Here is a 19,250-nt window from a genome sequence, read left to right as displayed (position 1 = left end):
AACAATTATATGATTCAAAAACACAGGTCTACAAGATTGATTTAGTTGTTTAACATGATAATATGTGTTTAATAGAATGATAGAACACCAGAATATATATTTTCAAGCATATATAAAAATGCGACCGATGCATTTAGCAGTACTCGAAATGATTTATTATCTATTGCTAACATGATAATACATGCACCGAATTTGTCTCTGGCTGATTTTTACATCTTGGAACGAAATCCAAAAGTAACTTTCTTTTCGGTTTCTTTTGGGAGAATAATACTGTATAGCCACTCTCAAAATAATAGTCAATATATATATATATATATATATATATGTATATATATATATATATACAAAATTTATACTTTTTCGGCTACTGGATGTAAATAGTTCCTCAGGCGGGCTAAAAGTGAAAAAAAAGCAAAATAATAAAGATCTCCTTCTTGGGGACAGAGTGAGTGAAAAGAAAAGTTAACAAGTTAAGCTTCCCCAATTGGGGAGAATTTTTAGATCCAACGATTAATCATCAAAGTAAAACCTCCTTTACAATCCATCTCGAGTACTATAAACTACTCAAAACCTGTTGGTGAATGCAAAAGAATACTGCTAAAATACTTTGCCACTTAATCTTCGTAATCTCCTGCATGCTCCAACAGATAATTTGCGGCTAGTTCCTCATTGCGATCACAAGCCAAAAAGGCCTCAATGACAAGAGCTCTATCAAAACCCATTGCCTCCAGCTGCAAGTGAGAAAATAAATTAGTTAACTGATATTACAAAATCGATGCACAACTGAATGTCCAAGAGCAGCTAGGGTTAAAATGATGTCACATACTCGCTCAATCACCGCCTGCTCTTCTGGTGTGACACTAACTGTGTGGGGTATCTCTTGCTCAGCCTGATCAAAGATGTCCCTGAAAAATAGCCCTTCAAAAGTATTAAATCTCACAGCCAAAGATAAAGCTTTGACCTCTTCCTTTTTCCCAAAATTTAAGTACCGCCATGTATTAGGATTGCAAAATAATTAACATTTTTTTATACTGAACCACAACAGATTTAACAAAGCTAAAATATTTTGAACTGGAAAGGAGAAATGCTAGGACATCATGGCAATAAATATGTATAATGCTTCTTCTCTAGCTTGGTTAAGAGCACACTGAAAGCCACTAACCCATCAGAACCATCTACAGGTTCATTAATTAATTGAAGAAACTCTTGATGATGCTCCTGTATAGATCTTAAAAGTTGAGGATTTTGCTTTCCTAGTTCCTGAAGCATAGGCTGCAAAACAGCATCCAACGTGTAACTCAGATGACAACAACAATAAACTGAACAGCGAAAATATTAGAGAACACTACTTACTTGTAAAATTTGTGGGTTAGCTTGAACCATAGAACGTAAAGCTTGGAACTGGAAAAAAAAAAAACAAAAGAAACATAAGTTGCAAGAGGATTACGAAGGTTAGAGCAGACACACCATATATCCAGAGTGGATTTATGAATTGGAAGAATGCAAGAAGCGAGAGGTGATCTCGAGACCAAAAGGGAGGACTACATGGAAAAGTGAAAATGAATGCATAATGAATAGAATCCTACCTGTTGGTTGTTCCTGAGAAAATCAAGGGATCCAAGACCAGCACCGCCAGCACCAGCAACATTCTCCTGTAGCAGCTCCAGTTCAGACCACATAACAAATACACACACAAGACTTGAATATTAATGGAACGCTCTGAAAGACCTGAGGAAACAAATTTAAAGGAGCAGAATTAGGTCCGCCAGAGGAAGGTGCAGTAGGCGCTGCAGTAGTCCCAGCTGCAGAATTAACTCCACCATGAGCAACCGGTACAGCAACTTCGGCTGTTTCAGGAATTCCCTATAGACAAAAGAAACCCTTGTCAAACAACAAAAGACAAACAAACTTGTGCATTCTTTCAACCTTCTTAAAGTGACGGAGGACCAAGAACATACTGAATATAAGTAATCAACAGCTCTTTCAGGATTGTTATAAGCTGCTCGAAGTGCACGTGTAACTGTCTCTTTGTCCCAGCTGCCGCCGCCCATATCCATAATTTGTTGTATTGTCTGCTCAAGATTATTGCCAGCAACTAGATTTGACGCAGCTTGACTATAATCATCAGTTGGAAGACTGCAGAAATGTATAAGACGTTAATTCCCTCTATATAGGAATCGAAACACTCTCTCCATGAGTTCCAGTCTGAGAAAAGGAACAGAAGAGATCCAAAAGAACATAGTTTGTATTTTGTAATATACTAGCATAATTTTTTTACCTGGCTGCTGCAGCATCAGAAGCTGACGCATCATTCTTTGGGGCCCTACACATCATTTGCATCATGAGAAGGAGCGGATCCAACATAAGCAATAGTGATTAGTGAAAGTTATAACTCACTGTGATGGCGGAGTCGCTTCAGGTGTTGGAGTAGGATTAGCTGCAGTAACTGATGGCTGCTGAAACAAAAGAAATAAGAAGGTTTCGATCTCTCTCTCTTTTCTTTTTAATGAAGTTATATGTTTCATGAAAAGAGGCGTCAAGGAGATACAAAGTTACAAGGAAAAGTAAGAAGGTTTAGCTAGATAAACTAAAACTACCTAATGAATGAAATCCTGAATGGTTATTCGAACATAGTACCTGAGCAGATGTTGTCCCACTTGAGCTAGCGGTTTTGCTCTACAAAGAACACATAAATAGACATAAAATCAGGAAATTCTTCGAGTTAAGGTCTCAGCCTCTCAGGTTTGCATTGGAGATATCAAAACCCAATCACTTAAGAGCAATAGATGTGCAGAAGTAAAGAGAACCTGAAGATCTACAGTTATACCTTGCTAAGCATGACAACGAGAAAACCATCCTCGGAGACATTATTTTCCACTAACGTACTTTCATCCTTCAGCACTTTACCATTGTGAATCAGCAACTGCTGCCCACATGGGTAATTATCTTTTCCTTGCACATCTTCAATGTGTTTCTTGACAGACATAATCTACAATCCCAAGAAATCACATCTCACATTACACAAAAAATAAATTTTAATGACTAACCAATTCAATGTGTAGCCCCATCATTTTAAAACTCAAAGCAATCAAATGATTATACCATCTGAGACTCCGACAATTAGAGTGGTAATGTTTAGATTAGTAAAATGCACTTAAAAGTAATAAGATTGATAAGAAATTTAGGTTGAGGGCTTTGCGCACCGGATGCTTCTAAGCATTGGCTTTACCCGATAGAACTCGCACGCGAGCACAAGTTATAACAACCATTTAGCTTATGTTAACCTAGTGATATAAAAATGGTGTGAAGCATAAACATCTAAAAATCAGGATTTTATAGCAAATAAATAAATAGCTCCAAGCAAATAACCGAATGTATTAAATGGTAAATAGGACAAAATTGTCAAAAAATGCGAATGAGAGCTAAAGTTTTCTTTTTTTGCTCATTCAACACTATCAACTTAGTATTTATGAATATGAACACACAAAAAAAAATAAAAAACGAGAAATGAGAAAGGAAAGGTGAAATTTTGAAACTGGAATTGCACAACACAAATGCAGGTATATATATAAAAAAGAAAAGGACGCCAAAAAAAAAGAGAGAGAAGGAAAAGAACTAACGGTATCGGAGGGCTGAACCCTAATTTCGAAGTGACTGCCTTTGAGAGTCTTTACCGTGAGCTTCATCTCTGACAATTAGGAGTGAGAAAAGAGCTGGGCTTCACAAAAAAGAACGAAACCCTAGAAACTCCAAATACTGCTATGGATCGGCTGTCACTCCTCCCCTACACGACACTGCTTTCCAAGTTTTTGGAATATAAAGAATTCGAGAATTCAGCGCTTGGGGTTTCCGATTTTCAACTGTATAGTTTGCACTTCCTCAACAAATATATGTTGCGCGTGTCTTCCACGTGCCTGAAGCAAATGTAGCACTGTATCAGTGTGTTCCAAGCCACGGACCGGCCCAATAGCGAGCTCATCATAAGAGGTGAAATTGGGCCAAATCGATTCACATATAGAAATGATACCATGTAGCCACTCTAAAGGGTTGCTATTTAGGAATTAGTCAGTATGTCCTGAGTTTCAATGTTTCAGGATAAAAATATCTTAAGTTATCCTGAAATTAAGATTTTTAGTTTAAAATATTCAGGACAAAATATGTATTGGCTAATCTCTAAATAACATCCCTGAGAATGACTATCAGTGCACTTAACTAATTCATAGACCATGAACAAAGGATGATTGACAAGAATGTCCCCGTAAGGAGGTCTTAGCTGAAGGTCCTCGTAATTGGCAGTATTCAAAAAGTAACCTGGGATAGTTATTGCTCTTCATAGATTGTCTACGCGATTTTTTTTTGTAACAACTGAATATTACCATTAACAAACCAAATTAATACACCTATAGAGCACTTATTACCATAGCCACCTTCTAGGAAGGGTACTCTGAACAATAAGCATCCCGACACTAGCTAATTAAAAATATGCAGAAGAACTGTAATTCAACTAAGTATTCTATGTAAAAACTGTCTGCTTCTATATGCTTTTTTTGACGATCTAGGTACTTCTATTCTCTGTACAGTTTCTCTCTTTATCTGTGTTGCTACTTCCATTGGTTATAGTATAACACCCTTAAACACTTTGTAATTCCCAGCTCGCCAGGTCTGGTATGTCATGGCTCCCCAAACAGCTACTATCACCTCCTTTTGAAATGCTTTCCAGTGCTTCCTCTTGATACATTCCAACACCTGTTTCAGCTCTCCATAGGGGAGCTGAATATTAGTCCATTGAGTAAGTTCAACTCTCAAAGTTGTCATCCAATTACAGTCCAAAAATAAATGTGTACTCGTCTTCATAACCTGGTAGTCACATAAGCAACAATTGGGATTCTCTACTGGTATGTGCAATCTTTATTTTGTCAGTACCCTACCATAGACTACTAGCCACATGTGAAATATGTGTCTAGGTAGAGCTACTGAATTCCAAATGAGATCTGTCACTTTCATTTTGTTGTGCTCTCCCTTCAGCTACAAATAGCTTTTAGTGATTGAATATCCTTCCCCATATGTGAGAATGTAACTTGCTTAGTCATACCAGCCTTGTATCTGGTTCTTGAGGGAATTGATCTTTCTCCAGTATCAACTACTATCTTGAGGTGCATTATGACTCCATTATTTAAGTCTATTTTTATATACACACCATGTACCCATCTCACCCATAGTGAGTCCTTCCTTTCTATCAATTGCGACAATAGTTTACCCACTGAAGCAATGTTCCAAGTCCTGAAATCCTTGACATTTAAACCTCCTCCTCTCTTAGGCAAGCAGACCTTATCCCAAGAGACTAGGGATACTTTCTTTGTTCCCCTGTTTTGCCCCATAGGTACTCCTCACGCTTCCTATCACCTTCTTTTAGGATACTCTGTGGGAGGATGGAGAATGAGCCCCCAAAAGTTGTGTATAGAAAGCAGGACAACATTGAATACATACAACCTTCTAGCATATGATAATTGTCTTGCATAAGTAGTTGTTATCCGGCTTGTAAGCTTGTTGATCAATTACTGACATTCGAGTTTACTCCATTTCTTTGATGACGAGGGTAATCCTAAGTATCTAATAGGAAAAGTCCCCTGAGCAAATCCAATATTTTCCAATAATTGAGCTTTAACATGATCAGGCACACCAACAACAAGCATATGTGACTTATCCATGTTGGCAATAAGTCCTGTAGGAGCACTAAAATAGTTTAAAGCCTCTAGGACTCTGTTGACTGATTCTTCATTCCCTTTAGAGAATACCATCAGGTCATCCGCAAAGATCGGATGAGTAAGTTTTAGAGATTTACACATTGGATGATGTTTGAAGTCTAGCAGCAGACTTATGCAATTCAGAACTCTAGTTAAGTATTCCATTACGAACACAAATAATAAATGAGATACATGATCTCCTTGCATGAGCCCTCTCTGACCATTAAAATAGCACTGACTTTCTCCATTAACTTTAATAGTGAACTTTGAAATAAATACATATGTCACGACCAACTTGATAAACTTCTTAGGAAATTCAAGCCCCCTCAAAGCTTCCTCCAAAAACTCCCAACTTACTATGTAATATGCCTTCCTGAGATCTATTTTCATAAGACATCTTGGTGAGGTTTTTCGATTGTAGTGTCTGAGGAGATCATGGTATATTAAGATATTATGGATCATAGACCTGTCTTGAACAAATGCAGATTGATTATCTGCAACTACATGACTCACTGCTTCCTTGAGTCTACTGCACAACATCTCTGAGATACACTTATATAACATATTATAGCAAGCTATAGGCCTATACTGGCTTGCACTTTTGGATGATTAACTTTTGGAATAAGGGCAATGTTTGTGGCATTGATCTGTCGAAGCATCTTCCCATTGTGAAAAAACTCAAGGACAACTTCAGTGATATCTTTTCCCATAATACTCCAAGTTGCTTTATAGAATCCACTACCAAATTCATCTGGGCTAGGACTTTTGTTTTTGTCAATACTAAACATGGCTGTTTTGACTTCTTCCGATGTGAACTCCTGTATAAGCTGCATTTGTTGTGTTGTAGACAAAGTGTTCCCCCTCTTAAGGATTGTTGGATGTGTTGGCACCCTAGTTGTTGCCTTCTTTCCTAGCAGGTCTTGATAGTAACCTACAAATACTTGAGTTATGCTGTCTTGATCAATTGATTCTCTACGCGATTGATAGTTTATTCTATACATCTTAGTTGATGCCTACATAAGGAAAGGATGTGAAATCCATTTATTAAATACCACTAATTACAAGGATATTTCGCTAAAACCAGCGCCGCGTGGAACCACACCGTGCAATTTTTTGATGAACAAGTTGATGGACCTTTGAAGACTTGAATAATGGTGTTTGCGAAGAAGAGTACTTGCAAAAAAAAAAAAATTTAAGAAAGAAAAGTTTTCCGCTTATGCAAAAATTATTCTTCCTCGAATAAAATAAGTTAGTAGTATCACATTGTCCCACATAGAGTAAATATGATTTGTTCATGTGCATCATTTGGCCGACCAAAATTGATCCACTTATGCTTTTATAGTAGTTCCTTTTTTTAGCACCATTGTTAAACACTTTTGAATAAGATAGTAAAAAATTTTCTAAAGATCCCAATCAAACAACTACAAGAATAATGAAGACCACGTTTTAAAGTTGGCACCCTGGTATCTTCTTGTAGTATTTATTCCTCCCAGTAATCTTTCCTCGTACATATTATTTTTCTAAAATAGTTACATTTACATATCAAAAAAAAATAAAGTAGCTTTGGACAAAGAAAGAGTAAATACCATAGAGAACTATAGTAGAATCCAAGAAATACAATATACTCAGTTGATATCTTCTCACCGGTAAGTCTTGGTATCTCGACGTGAATAATTACTTAAGAATTATCTAAAAAGAATGAGAGTATCCGACAAAATAATCGGAGTGCATACGAATTAATGCGGTATGTCGGATTCACCGTAAGATTATGATGTATTCCCATCGAATTAATATGGTAGTATTACAGCTTAATCTCACGTGTGATCGAATTGTAATCTGAAGACTTTTGGGCAATCTATGTATATCTATTTATATCTATACATACTATATTAAAAGCATGAAAGCCCTTAGCGAATTGTCGTTTGCCTTTTTTACCCTTTAAAAATATATTTTATACTGGACAAAATAGTAATTTATTTATCTTCCTCATATTTAGGACTTCTAAATCAAATAAAATTTTATTTATTATATCTTTCCGTATTTGGGTTCTGTAGAAAATAACTTAAAATTAATTAAAATTTTATCTTATATAAATTATTTACTTTAATTATGACACAACTATAACTATATTTTTTCTAATATTTAGGGGAAAAAAGAATAGAATATGCGAATTATTGTCATAAATCTACGTTCAATTATTGGCCAAAATTAATTAGAATTTTGGTTATTAAATCTTTTCTTATTAGATTCGGTATGAAGTGCTAATATTTAGAACTTTAAAATTTATTAAATTTTTACCTTATATAAATCAAACGATTCATTTATAATATATTTGCTTATTGTATGTAGGCATGCAAATTAGGCGCGCACACATATATTTGATAAAGCAACAGTTCCATGCACATTTCTCCCAAATGAAATATTATGTACGTGAAATTATATAATTATTTTAAAAAAAACATTACTTCTATCATAAAAGTGTAGTCCATGTTTTAACTATCTATAATTTTAATTCATTTTGACCATCTAAAAGTTAGGTGTAGTATGAAAATTTTAAAGGCCAAATATAATGCGGGAGAAAAATGTATAACATGTATTACAAATGAGTTGCCATTAATTTTTTTTCTTTTTCGTAAATATTCCAAAATAACATCCCCTTATATTTTTTATACATTATGTTTATAAAATATTAACTCAACATTATATTTTTAGAATTTATATTGTCACTCTTATTTTTTTTTAGGAGCTATAGGCCAACCCATCATTCTTATATCTGTAAAAGACCAAAAGATTTAATTAATTAATTTGTATTATCTAACAAATCATCGCGATAAAAGTATATTTTGGAATTATTTGGTTTCCATAATTTTCACAAGGTATTCCTATAAAACACTGATGACTTTCATGTGTTCAAGATTTTATCATTTATAGAGCTAGTTAAATAGAGTCTATGAACATATAGTTACAATGTTATACTTTTTATTTTAATTTTACAACTCAAACACATCGTTTAATACTACTTATGTGATTTCTTAAAAGTAATTTATCTATTACACGAGGAACACGTACAAAACGCGTACCGTAAGACTAGTTATGTTAAAAAGACAATCCGAGCTGTATATTTAATCCTCGTACTGGACACGATCATCACTGAGCTGTATATTTAAACAGAGAAGCACGCGCTTCTCACGTGACATCCATTCGAAATAATCTAAAAAAATCCCTATCAATCGCTTAAGGTAGTTGTACCATATGAAATCCCAATCGTACCCTCAGGGAACATGAATAGGGGGAAAATATCCAACATGCGGGAAAAGGTCGAGTGTTAACACAACAAGTGGCGGGATTTATGCAATACAAAAAAGCTCCTCCTTCCTGTTGGAGCGGCGATCCGATAGGCGCGCTTTCTCTCACTCACGAGAAAACGGAGAAGACAATCCTCCTCTTCCTCTCCCTTTTCCTTTCTTCTCACTCTTTTCTTTTTCTTTTTTCTCGTTGCTTTATCATTATACAGATATATGATACTTAAAAGTTTCCTTTTTTAATTTTCCCCCTTTTTTTTTTCTTTATACATCATAATTTCGGTTGCTTTGGTTAATATTTTGCCTTTTTCCGCATGTTTATTTAATTCTAGTCCATGGATCTGAACTTGATACCCGTGAGTTTTCTTTCTCATTTTTTTCTTCTAAAGGCTCTGTTTGTTGATAAAAGTTGAAATTCGCCTGATTTTGATTGGACGATTTTGATTTTTTGTGGTTGTGATAGAGGAATTTGCGTAGAATTCGGATCTGTAGATCGCCGGCGAGCTGCATTTGTGTGTTATTTGACGTTCAGTAGTCAGAAGGATTTTGTTCTCTGGGATATTTTTTCTTCTGAATTTGGACAATGGACAAGAAGAAATATCCGATTGGGCCGGAGCATTACACGCTTTACGAGGAGGTAGGGCAGGGAGTGAGTGCCTCGGTTCATCGTGCTTTATGTAATCCTCTCAATGAGGTCGTTGCCATCAAAATCCTCGACTTCGAACGCGATAATTCCGATTTGGTACACTTCTTCTATTTAACTATTTATAATGAAATCACGCTTTGTGAGATCCTATTCAAAAAAATATCACGTGCTATGTTGTTTATTGATTGGTTATCAACTTCCTGTATCTATGTGCTTTTGATTTAACTATTAATTTCAGTTTTTATGGGCGTTAAAGTATCTCCATACAACATGCTAGCATTCTGTGAAAAGAGTTGAGACATAACAATTAGCTTATACCTGTTTTTATAAACCAATTCAACAGGTTGTTTTGCGGTAAATTGTCCATGAATGGCTCAAATGAAAGTAGTTTTAAGCAGTGTATTAAAATTATACCTCAATGCTGATAGAAGCTTAGGTTATTTGTAGCAAGAATAAAACTAGATATCTCCGGGAAAGGAGTAATTAAGTGCTCATGCATTTTGTTTAATTTGCTTGACGATAATCTGGTTATAGGATCAAACAAATTGCTGATTCCTCTTCGTATTTATATCCAGAATAACATCTCACGTGAAGCCCAAACAATGGTCCTAGTCGATCATCTCAATGTTCTTAAATCACACTGCTCCTTTGTTAGTGATCATAACCTATGGGTTGTCATGCCTTACATGGCTGGAGGTTCCTGTCTACACATTCTAAAGGCTGCTCATCAGGATGGGTTTGAAGAGACTGTTATTGCAACAGTATTGCGGGAAGTTCTAAAGGGTTTGGAATATCTTCATCATCATGGCTTCATCCATCGTGATGTTAAAGTAAGTTCAATTGTTACTTAAACCCATTACTGATTTCCGTGCATTGGCTGATCTTTTTACGTTGGATGACAGTACATACACATTTCAGCTTTACAAGTCTTGATTTAATGATATTAATAGGAATTAGGATGTTTGTCTTGGCACTCTAATTGAAACTTGCTTCACTAGACATGATCTATACATACATGTGTTCGAAAGTTGTAGTAAACGTCATTTGTTGTTCTTTCGAGTTTGAACATGGATTCCTTTCAAGAAACTATAGCATTCCTGTTCCACTTAAGATCCCATGTAAGTATGACAAAGGACAAATCTTATTCAAATTTGGCATCAGCTGCATGAACACCCAAATGTTTCTAAGTAACATTAACTTTTCCATTACCATGCCTAGGTTTATGACGTACTTCTGTGGTTATTGCAGGCTGGAAATATTCTCATTGATTCACGAGGTGGAATAAAGTTGGGAGATTTTGGTGTCTCTGCTTATTTATTTGATTCAGGTGATAGGCAACGTATGCGGAACACATTTGTCGGAACTCCTTGTTGGTATGCTCTAACCAAAGAGAATGCTTGTAGAGTTTTATCTACTTAGTTTTCATGATTTATTTGATGGTTGATAAGCTTTGAACTTTTGATCTATTGTGGTCCTAACTACTATGGACATGTGACAATAAGTGCATGCATAAAGTGTGCATCTAGAAACTAAGATGTTAAATATGAAGATTCGCTCATATTGCATATAATGTTTTTTAATTTAGATTTCTTTTACAGGATGGCACCTGAGGTCATGGAGCAATTGCATGGTTATGATTTCAAGTAATGTTTCTGTGCAGAATGTGTACTTTTATCTAGGGGTGTCAATGGATATTTGAAAACCGACTAAATCGACCGAACCGTACCGTACCAAACCGATTTTTAGTTTTTTTTTTAAAAAATAAAACCGTAGGTTTTTATATAAATTTATAACCGAACCGATAATTAGGGTAGGTTTTTTTATTTTATGAAAATAAACCGAAAAAATACCGAACCGTACCGAATAAATTTACAATGTGAAAAATATATTTTCATATATTAAGTTTAAAAATAATAAAGCATTAAATTTTTTCTGGGGCCTTGGAATTATGAAATAGTTACAAGCCAACAAGTAATTAAACTTAAAATCCTAATTCCCAAACCTATTATGCTACTCCTATTGCAACTAAATTATTTCCAGTATATTCACTAGCAAAACACAAGGTATTGTAGTGATTATGAGTAGCAAACTACAATGTATTGAATATGTTTCCTTTCATATGATTTAGATTTATCTTTTTGAATATTTAATCTTTTATAGACTTTATTCTTGAGACCCAACTTGGTTAATATCTTTCCACTCATGCGATATATATATATATATATATATATATATATATATATATATATATATATTGTATTTGCTTAGTTTCTTTTATGCTGATTAAGAATAGTTGATGGATCTATACTCTAGTCATTTTTTATATATTTTTAATTTATCACCTTTTAAACTGTAAAAATGTCTAGAGAGTTTTGCTAAGTCCTATAAAAGTACGAATGTTATTGCATTCTACTTCTACTAGTGATTTTTACATGACATTTAAAAAAAAAATTACCGAATATTTACCGAACCGTACCGATACCGAAGAGAAACCGGCATGATTGGGACGGTTTCGAAAAGTCTAATTTTGGTTATACATAATAGAATAACCGAAAAAATTGGTATGGTACAAATTTTATAAAATAACCGGCCGAACCGAACCACTGACACCCCTACTTTTATCTGATGGGAGTCTCCCTTTTTCATTTTTTCTTCTTCTTATCCATTCTCATTTCTCACCCACAGAGCTGATATTTGGTCCTTTGGCATAACCGCTTTGGAGCTTGCTCACGGACATGCTCCTTTCTCCAAATATCCTCCGATGAAGGTGAATATTGTTAGTGACATGATATATTTCTTCTCTTGAAGTCCTTATTATGAATTATTAATGCATTACATATTCTGTGCTTATTAGGTCTTGCTAATGACATTGCAAAATGCACCCCCTGGCCTTGACTATGAGAGGGATAAGAAGTTCTCGAAGGTAATCGGATAGCATTGATTATTAACTGATAATGTTATTGGCACGCTGTTTACACTTCTGTTGCCTTTGTAGTCTTTTAAGCAAATGATTGCTAGTTGCTTGGTGAAAGATCCTTCAAAACGACCTTCTGCCAAAAAATTGCTGAAGCATCCTTTCTTTAAGCAAGCAAGGTCCAATGATTACATAGCAAGAACATTGTTGGAGGGTTTGCCAGCACTTGGAGATCGCATGAAGGCATTGAAGGTGATTTGTCGTGCCACAATCTGACGCTTTCTCTCTTTGGAACCACATGATAATCCAGATGATAATATTGCTTCAGCATTTCTATGCTAAAAAGACTTTTTTTTCTAACCTAATTGTAGAGGAAAGAAGAAGACATGCTAGCACAGAAGAAGATACCAGATGGGCAGAAAGAAGAAATATCACAGGTTTGCTGTGTCATAACCAATTTCATGAGAAAACTGAGATTTGATATCTGTATAACAATATTATTTTTAATTTATTGCCTTATATAACATAATGAATACCTTGCATGTTTACGTTAAGCGTGCATTAGGCAATATAATGGTTTTTCTATTGAAATTGCTTAGTTATGGAAAATAAATATGACAAACAAGAAGGAGACAGGATTTAACAGAGGCAAGTAATTCATACGACTAGGCTCACCAGTTCATGCCAATTGATATGTCATATATCCACTGCTTATTTTTAAGTTTGATATACAAGATGGACACAGGAAAGTCATTTCAAGAGCTTAGGCACAAACAGGTTACTAGCAGGTTCCAGAGAAAGCAGTACTTTTGGAGGGAATTTATTTAGTTAACCAGAAAATATCTTGTGCTTTTTGATTAAGGTAGTGCCTTTTCAACATAGTCACAAAAGATTGACTTTTTAGATCCTAAGAAATCTTCCATTTGTGCGACTGCGAAAGCAAACTTCCTTTATTTGTTAGGATTGTCAACTTTTCGGAAATTTCTGAACTCCGAGGTGATTGTTTGATAACTTTGATCAGGAAACCCCGAGGCAAATCTCGTTTTTTTTTGGAATACCTATTCCAAGTTTAAAAGAGAAAATAAAGAAATTATTCTTCATCTAGCAGGAAAGCAACATACAAGAATATTATGCTTAAAGCAGTGATACAAGTTTTAGAACTTGTTCCATGCCATGTTTCTCTTACTTTTTTCCTCTCATTTTTCTGCTTCATTTTCTGTTCTCAGACCTTCATTTTGGTGCGCATCATTTTAAAAACCCTTTTCATCTTTGCAAATTAGATCTTGCTGTGACTCAATACTATGTGCAGAATGAATACAAACGGGGAATTAGCAGCTGGAACTTTAACCTTGAAGATTTGAAGGCACAGGCTTCTTTGGTACGTAGATAAATTTTCTGATGCACACATACCACAGTGTTTTCATTCATGTACTAGTTTCTCAATGTATATAAATGGAGGTTCTTGGTTAATGGGTAGTTTCTCAAGCTCGATTTTGTTGACCTCTTCAAATGATGAAAATTTCCGCCTTGTGAAACTTGTTATGGGATGAAGTCAGTCTAGATTGTCCAGATTGGAAATTTCTCCTTAATAAGTGAAACAAAATCAACTCCCAAGCATTATGTTTTTATCTTTTCAAAATCTTGTTGCCTTTAGATTCCAGATGAGGAAATTATTGGTGACAAGGACCAAAGTGGGAGTTCGAATGCACTGTCTGGGCTTGACATTCCAGGGAAACAGCTACACAAGTTTCAGCATCAGTTCTCCTTCTCAAGTCAATATTCAGATGCTACCGATTTTGTATGTCGTTATTTACTTTATTCTATATGACATGTTGCAATTTGGGGTCTTTCCTAATATAATACATCTCTCAACAGGACAGTAACAATCCATCTGCCCCTCCTTCACCTGCCAACCAGAATGTGGCTTATAGCATGTATGTCATCCATGCTGTGTTAGAGTTTCACCGTTACTCTTGTATCATGTTTTCGCTATGCTAAATAAGAGCACATTGTTACGTTTGCTAGGATCAGTAGCTAAACATTCCTTTTATTTTTATTTTTTAACTTTTCAGAACTAAGTGCGAGAAATCTGATGATGATTTAAGCATTGCTAGTTCAGTTCATGAACCTCACATTTCACAGAATTCTTCGCCATGTTATGAGAATCGCATGGAAATGAATTTGGTGGGAAAAGGTGAACAAGTGGCTGATGCCAAATTGTTCGAGGGCATGCCCGTAAATTCTGGCCAGAGGTATGGCATAACTTGCTCAATCTTAGACATTTTTGAGGTATTTCTATATACTTATATGGCTGCTGTTTGAATTACATTTGACTTTTAGCCTCATGAAACATTAGTGCACAATATGTTTTAGCATTTTCTTTGACTTGTTAAATCTAGCCTTTCTTGCTCCAAGCAAATACTTTAACTTGGATTTATGCTGTTAGCAAATCAATTAGTTTTGCTACGGAGATAGTACTCTGCTTGATTTTATTCTAGTGGATGGAAGTGATAATTAACTTCATCCTTTGATTAAAAGGAAATGAAATGTGAGTTTCCAAAATGCTTCCTCTAGGGGTGGGTATAGTTTGGGCAAATCCGAAATCCATACCGAAATCTGAACTTTTTGGATTTTTGGTTTGGATTTTCGGATTACGGATTGGATTCTGGATTTAATTTTTAAAATTTTTGGATATTGGATTTGGTACTTCGGATTTTTGGATATTCGAAAATCCGAAATTTTTATACTTTATATTTAGTCAATTATCCATATGTGAATATTAATAAGTTCAATATACTACCCATTAGATATTATCTCATATATTCAATATATTAATTACTAAGTTAGTGCCAGAATACTTTCAATTTGGACATGATTTTACTATTGCTACTTCTTATCGACCGTATTGATGTCTATGTTGTATTTTTTAATAATAATTTCATTACTTGAATACTTTATTTGGATGATTGCGGCAAGAATGAGTAACTTTTTAGGCAATTTAACATGTGTACTTCATTTGGATATTCATTTTTGTAAAAAGTAGAAACATCTCAACTTATACGCTCAAAACCGAAAATCCATAATATCCAAACTGATTAATCCGAAAATGAACTTAAAAAATCCGATCCAATCCGAACTTATTTGGATTGGATTTGGATTGTCATTTCTTCAATCCGAAAACTGAAATTCTCATATCCAATCCGAACTGCCCGAACGCCCACCCCTAGCTTCCTCCCTCATTTGGAAGCTCTCTTCATTTTGGAACATTTGATATCCCATTTGGGCCCTTATTCGTCCAACTCTTTTGCTGTTACTTTTGGGCGTCGATGGACCTTTGACATCATCAAGCTTGTATTAGGAAGATGTTAGTATGTGGAATTATTTGTTGAGGGTGAGAAACAACTATGAATAATATCAGTTGAATAACGAAGCAGAAGTTTCTGCCAAGTATTTCTAAAAGGCAAAAGGCGAGCCCAGCTAGGTAAACTGCACGAGGAAAGAGGAACCTAATCAAAGATTTTTTTTACATTGAAATTTGCTCTTTCTTGTTAAACTGGAGCATGGTCTGCCTTCTGGTTTGATTCATTTGATTAAAGCTTGTTCTTTATTAATTCATAAAATTTCAGGGAATCAACTATATAAAAGAATGGAATTCTAGTGAAACCCTCACCATTTTCTTTAATTTTTCAATTTTTGTTTCTTAATCTTGTTTTGCTTGTGCATTGTGAAATGTGTATCAGTATCTAAATTGCTTAAATTGACTTCTGATTTCCTTTTACTTTTAATTAGTCAACATGCTTAGCTAGCTTGTAGAATCCACTATTCTAAGTAGTGCCATGTTTTTTTTCCAAGTCCCTAAAATTGCTTTTTTCTCTTTGTGATTAAGTGATAGAAGTCAATTCCAAAATGCATCCAGTTGCAATGGGGCTTCTGTTCTTCAAACAGCAGATGATGTGCCAGCTGAAGTAATCAGTAAACATTCTAGAACCCCAGGCAAGTTATTGTGATATTACATGGCTTTTTGATCTTAACAAATACCTTTCAGTAGATTTATTTTCTTTAAGAAATAGTATTTTAGCATATTCTGTTTTCTTTTGGTTTAAAATTTTCTTGCTAAATCAAGACTGTATTTAGCAGCTAGCAGTGAAGATTTTGATGAGAAGACTAAGGGTCATGTTGTTCAGCAGAGAGGACGTTTCAAAGTTACCTCCGAGAATATAGACTTGGAAAAGGTGAATGTATACCTTTTAGTTTTCATTCTTGCAATATCATTAAGATACTCCACCTATGTTAGCTTTGCAAAGCACAGCCATTCCTAGGCCCAGATAAAGGAGGTCAGTTATGGTAAGTTGATGGCCAACGTAAAAGTAGTCTAATAGATACAAAGATTCATATAACCAACCACAACTAGCTTTTTGAATTGCAATACAGTTAATATATATATATATACCTGCCTCACAAGATATAATTTCTTCCTACAGGTAGGTGCATCTCCAATGCTACAAAAGAGTCAGAGCATGCTGGTTGGTTTCCCTCATTTTTTTAAATACCTTTTCTAATGGCTGAACATATTTCTTTTGCTCACTAAATGCTTAGCTTGTAAGCTAATTCTTTATTTTCTTCCGATAACGTTTAGCTTATATTTGTACCCTTAACATCGACTAAGTAGATATTGCATGGCTATGTAACAGTTTTATCTCTTCATCTTTGTCTCCTTTTTAATAACAATTTCTATTACAACTTCTTAAACAAAATGCGATGGATCATGTAGGTGATTCCGCAAAATCTGGCTGCTACTCTACCATTACCACCTGATGCTACACCATCAAATCTACTTACCCCAGCCCATTTTCCAGCGTTGCAGAGTATTTTAGAGGCAAATATTATTCAAAGGGTAAGAACGGATCTACAATTATGACGCATTATATTTCAGTTTTTGTTTATCCAATGGTTCTTTTCGTTTTTTCCTCCTCAATAGGAGAGTATTCTTAGACTGATGAGGCAAGTGGCCCTTGGAGACTCTACAGGTATGAACAATCAATTCATATTGAATTTTATACAATCCCATCCCTTTGGTGTTGGTCTCACTTTATCTTTTCTGGCCAACCTTGCAGTGGATGCTGGATGCATGCTATCAAATTCGTCTGGAGTGGAGAAATCGCTGGTACGAGTTTCGCATTCATCTTTCCAACATTTTGCAATCGGAACCATTTAAGCGACTTTTGCATCTTTTTCGGTATCACTATAAAGTATATGTCCTTCCTCTGTTTCTTGTAGCTGGAGGTTGCTCATGACAAAGAAAAGGAATTAATTAGTGAAATCACTGAGTTGCAGGGGAGGTATCATCATTGTCCAATAGTGCCATATGTCTATATTGAAGATTATATCTGCTGACATTGAAACTTTTATTTCCTTGATATGTAGGCTGATACGTGCTCAAGAAGAGCTTCAAAAATACAAAGCAGAAAACGCTCAAAATAACTCTTGAAATATGGATTGCATAGGGGACATATTGTAATCTTTATAGTTCGAATACAGTCGTAGTGTTCAAGTGGCGTACATTAAAGTTAAAAAAGGAATATTTAGACATGGAGTAGCTGAAACTGTAACGGAGAAATGATTAGTAGCAGGTTTTTAGTTTTGATTTGTACAGTTTGTTTCCAGTAGGCGGTGATATGCTGGTTTTATTATTCTCTGCTTATGCCTGCATTTACTAGACTGATTCTTGTATATTACCCTAAATTTTTGAAAACGTAGTCCTTGATATTATCAACTTTCCTATTTGATTGAATACATGCAGAAATTGGTCCTCATAACTTTCGGAAAAGACTAGGAGCTTTTAACAATTTGTAGCTACATTTTATGTATTTACGCTTCGTAGCTAGTTTTGGACAACTCACTGTATTTGAGTGTATTTGAATACACTGTTCAGCTTTTTATTTATTTATTTTTTCCGCGCGTATTTGAATACACTGTTCAGTTGTATCCAACATTATTTAATGTGACTAGGTTGAACATATTCGACTGTATTTAAATGTATTTACACTAGAAAAAATGACGAAATGAAGAATCCAGTCAAGTCCAATCAAATCTCCGGCGAAATACAAAATACACTATATTAAAAAAGGAAGAATACAATCAAACCCGGTCGGATCTTTGGCGAAATACAAAATACCATTGTATTTACACTAAAAAAAATGAAGAATACTGATACGATCACAATGAGTAATCTTTTTTTGTTCATTTCTATCAATAAATCAATACCGGATTAAAGGAACCAATTTCATTTGAATTGTTAAAGGTTGTTAGGTTAGTTAACTTCCACGTGAGACATACGTGCGCGTATGTGGCTAGGGAAGCTGAGCCCAAAAGTTAGTTATAACTAACTCTCCCACCTCCCGGCTATATAGCTGTGTTTTCCCTCATTTGTGAGGTTTCGGAAAATTTGAAATAGTAAGATCCTCTCTCTCTCTTTCTCTATCTCTGTTCTTTAGTGCTCAGTCGAGTTCTAATATCAAGCAAGCTGTTCAAGTTCTTTTTGGCGAGCTTAATTTCTTTCCATTTCTCAGTTAAATTAGAAGTTGTATCAGACCCTCGTTCCTTGTATCTGTGGAGATGGGTGATCACAATACTCGTATGCAAGA

The 19,250-nt window shown here is 35.0% G+C and overlaps 2 protein-coding genes across 4 annotated transcripts; one reads left to right on the top strand and one right to left on the bottom strand.

Moving 5' to 3' along the window:
* On the bottom strand, positions 402 to 3,872 carry LOC109223373 (ubiquitin receptor RAD23b-like). 2 transcript variants are annotated; one of them, XM_019387655.1, is made up of 12 exons: positions 3,621 to 3,872; positions 2,828 to 2,989; positions 2,638 to 2,676; positions 2,398 to 2,456; positions 2,279 to 2,323; positions 1,959 to 2,136; positions 1,729 to 1,863; positions 1,587 to 1,652; positions 1,354 to 1,401; positions 1,163 to 1,272; positions 827 to 905; positions 402 to 731 (listed from the first exon to the last, which is right to left on the bottom strand). In XM_019387655.1, exons 1-12 carry the CDS (start codon positions 3,684 to 3,686, stop codon positions 615 to 617), a joined length of 1,104 nt encoding a protein of 367 aa, XP_019243200.1. In that variant the 5' UTR covers positions 3,687 to 3,872; the 3' UTR covers positions 402 to 614. The 2 variants fall into 2 exon arrangements, with proteins under 2 accessions (XP_019243200.1, XP_019243201.1); XM_019387656.1 differs by having other exon boundaries at positions 2,398 to 2,453; positions 3,621 to 3,871.
* On the top strand, positions 8,987 to 18,397 carry LOC109223372 (STE20/SPS1-related proline-alanine-rich protein kinase). 2 transcript variants are annotated; one of them, XM_019387654.1, is made up of 21 exons: positions 8,987 to 9,402; positions 9,510 to 9,788; positions 10,268 to 10,522; positions 10,941 to 11,065; positions 11,291 to 11,335; positions 12,378 to 12,459; positions 12,547 to 12,615; positions 12,688 to 12,858; positions 12,978 to 13,043; positions 13,916 to 13,984; positions 14,261 to 14,404; positions 14,482 to 14,540; positions 14,679 to 14,858; positions 16,499 to 16,599; positions 16,744 to 16,838; positions 17,088 to 17,129; positions 17,378 to 17,500; positions 17,585 to 17,633; positions 17,721 to 17,770; positions 17,884 to 17,945; positions 18,031 to 18,397. In XM_019387654.1, the coding sequence occupies exons 2-21, from the start codon at positions 9,630 to 9,632 to the stop codon at positions 18,092 to 18,094; spliced, it is 2,010 nt and encodes a 669-aa protein (XP_019243199.1). In that variant the 5' UTR covers positions 8,987 to 9,402; positions 9,510 to 9,629; the 3' UTR covers positions 18,095 to 18,397. The 2 variants fall into 2 exon arrangements, with proteins under 2 accessions (XP_019243199.1, XP_019243198.1); XM_019387653.1 differs by having other exon boundaries at positions 16,493 to 16,599.

The sequence above is a fragment of the Nicotiana attenuata genome, chromosome 3, assembly GCF_001879085.1.
Source record: "Nicotiana attenuata strain UT chromosome 3, NIATTr2, whole genome shotgun sequence".
Lineage (NCBI taxonomy): Eukaryota > Viridiplantae > Streptophyta > Magnoliopsida > Solanales > Solanaceae > Nicotiana > Nicotiana attenuata.
Note: the sequence above shows the minus strand (reverse complement) of the source record. Positions and strands in the feature narration are given on the sequence as shown.

Coding starts and splice junctions, on each gene's coding strand:
- LOC109223373 (XM_019387655.1), bottom strand. CDS start 3,686: ATGAAGCTCACGGTAAAGACTCTCAAAGGCAGTCACTTCGAAATTAGG. Junction 2,457..2,637: donor GTGGGACAACATCTGCTCAG/GTACTATGTTCG, acceptor CTTTTGTTTCAG/CAGCCATCAGTTACTGCAGC. Junction 1,273..1,353: donor CTAACCCACAAATTTTACAA/GTAAGTAGTGTT, acceptor GCTGTTTTGCAG/CCTATGCTTCAGGAACTAGG.
- LOC109223372 (XM_019387653.1), top strand. CDS start 9,630: ATGGACAAGAAGAAATATCCGATTGGGCCGGAGCATTACACGCTTTAC. Junction 12,460..12,546: donor CCAAATATCCTCCGATGAAG/GTGAATATTGTT, acceptor TGTGCTTATTAG/GTCTTGCTAATGACATTGCA. Junction 12,859..12,977: donor ATCGCATGAAGGCATTGAAG/GTGATTTGTCGT, acceptor ACCTAATTGTAG/AGGAAAGAAGAAGACATGCT.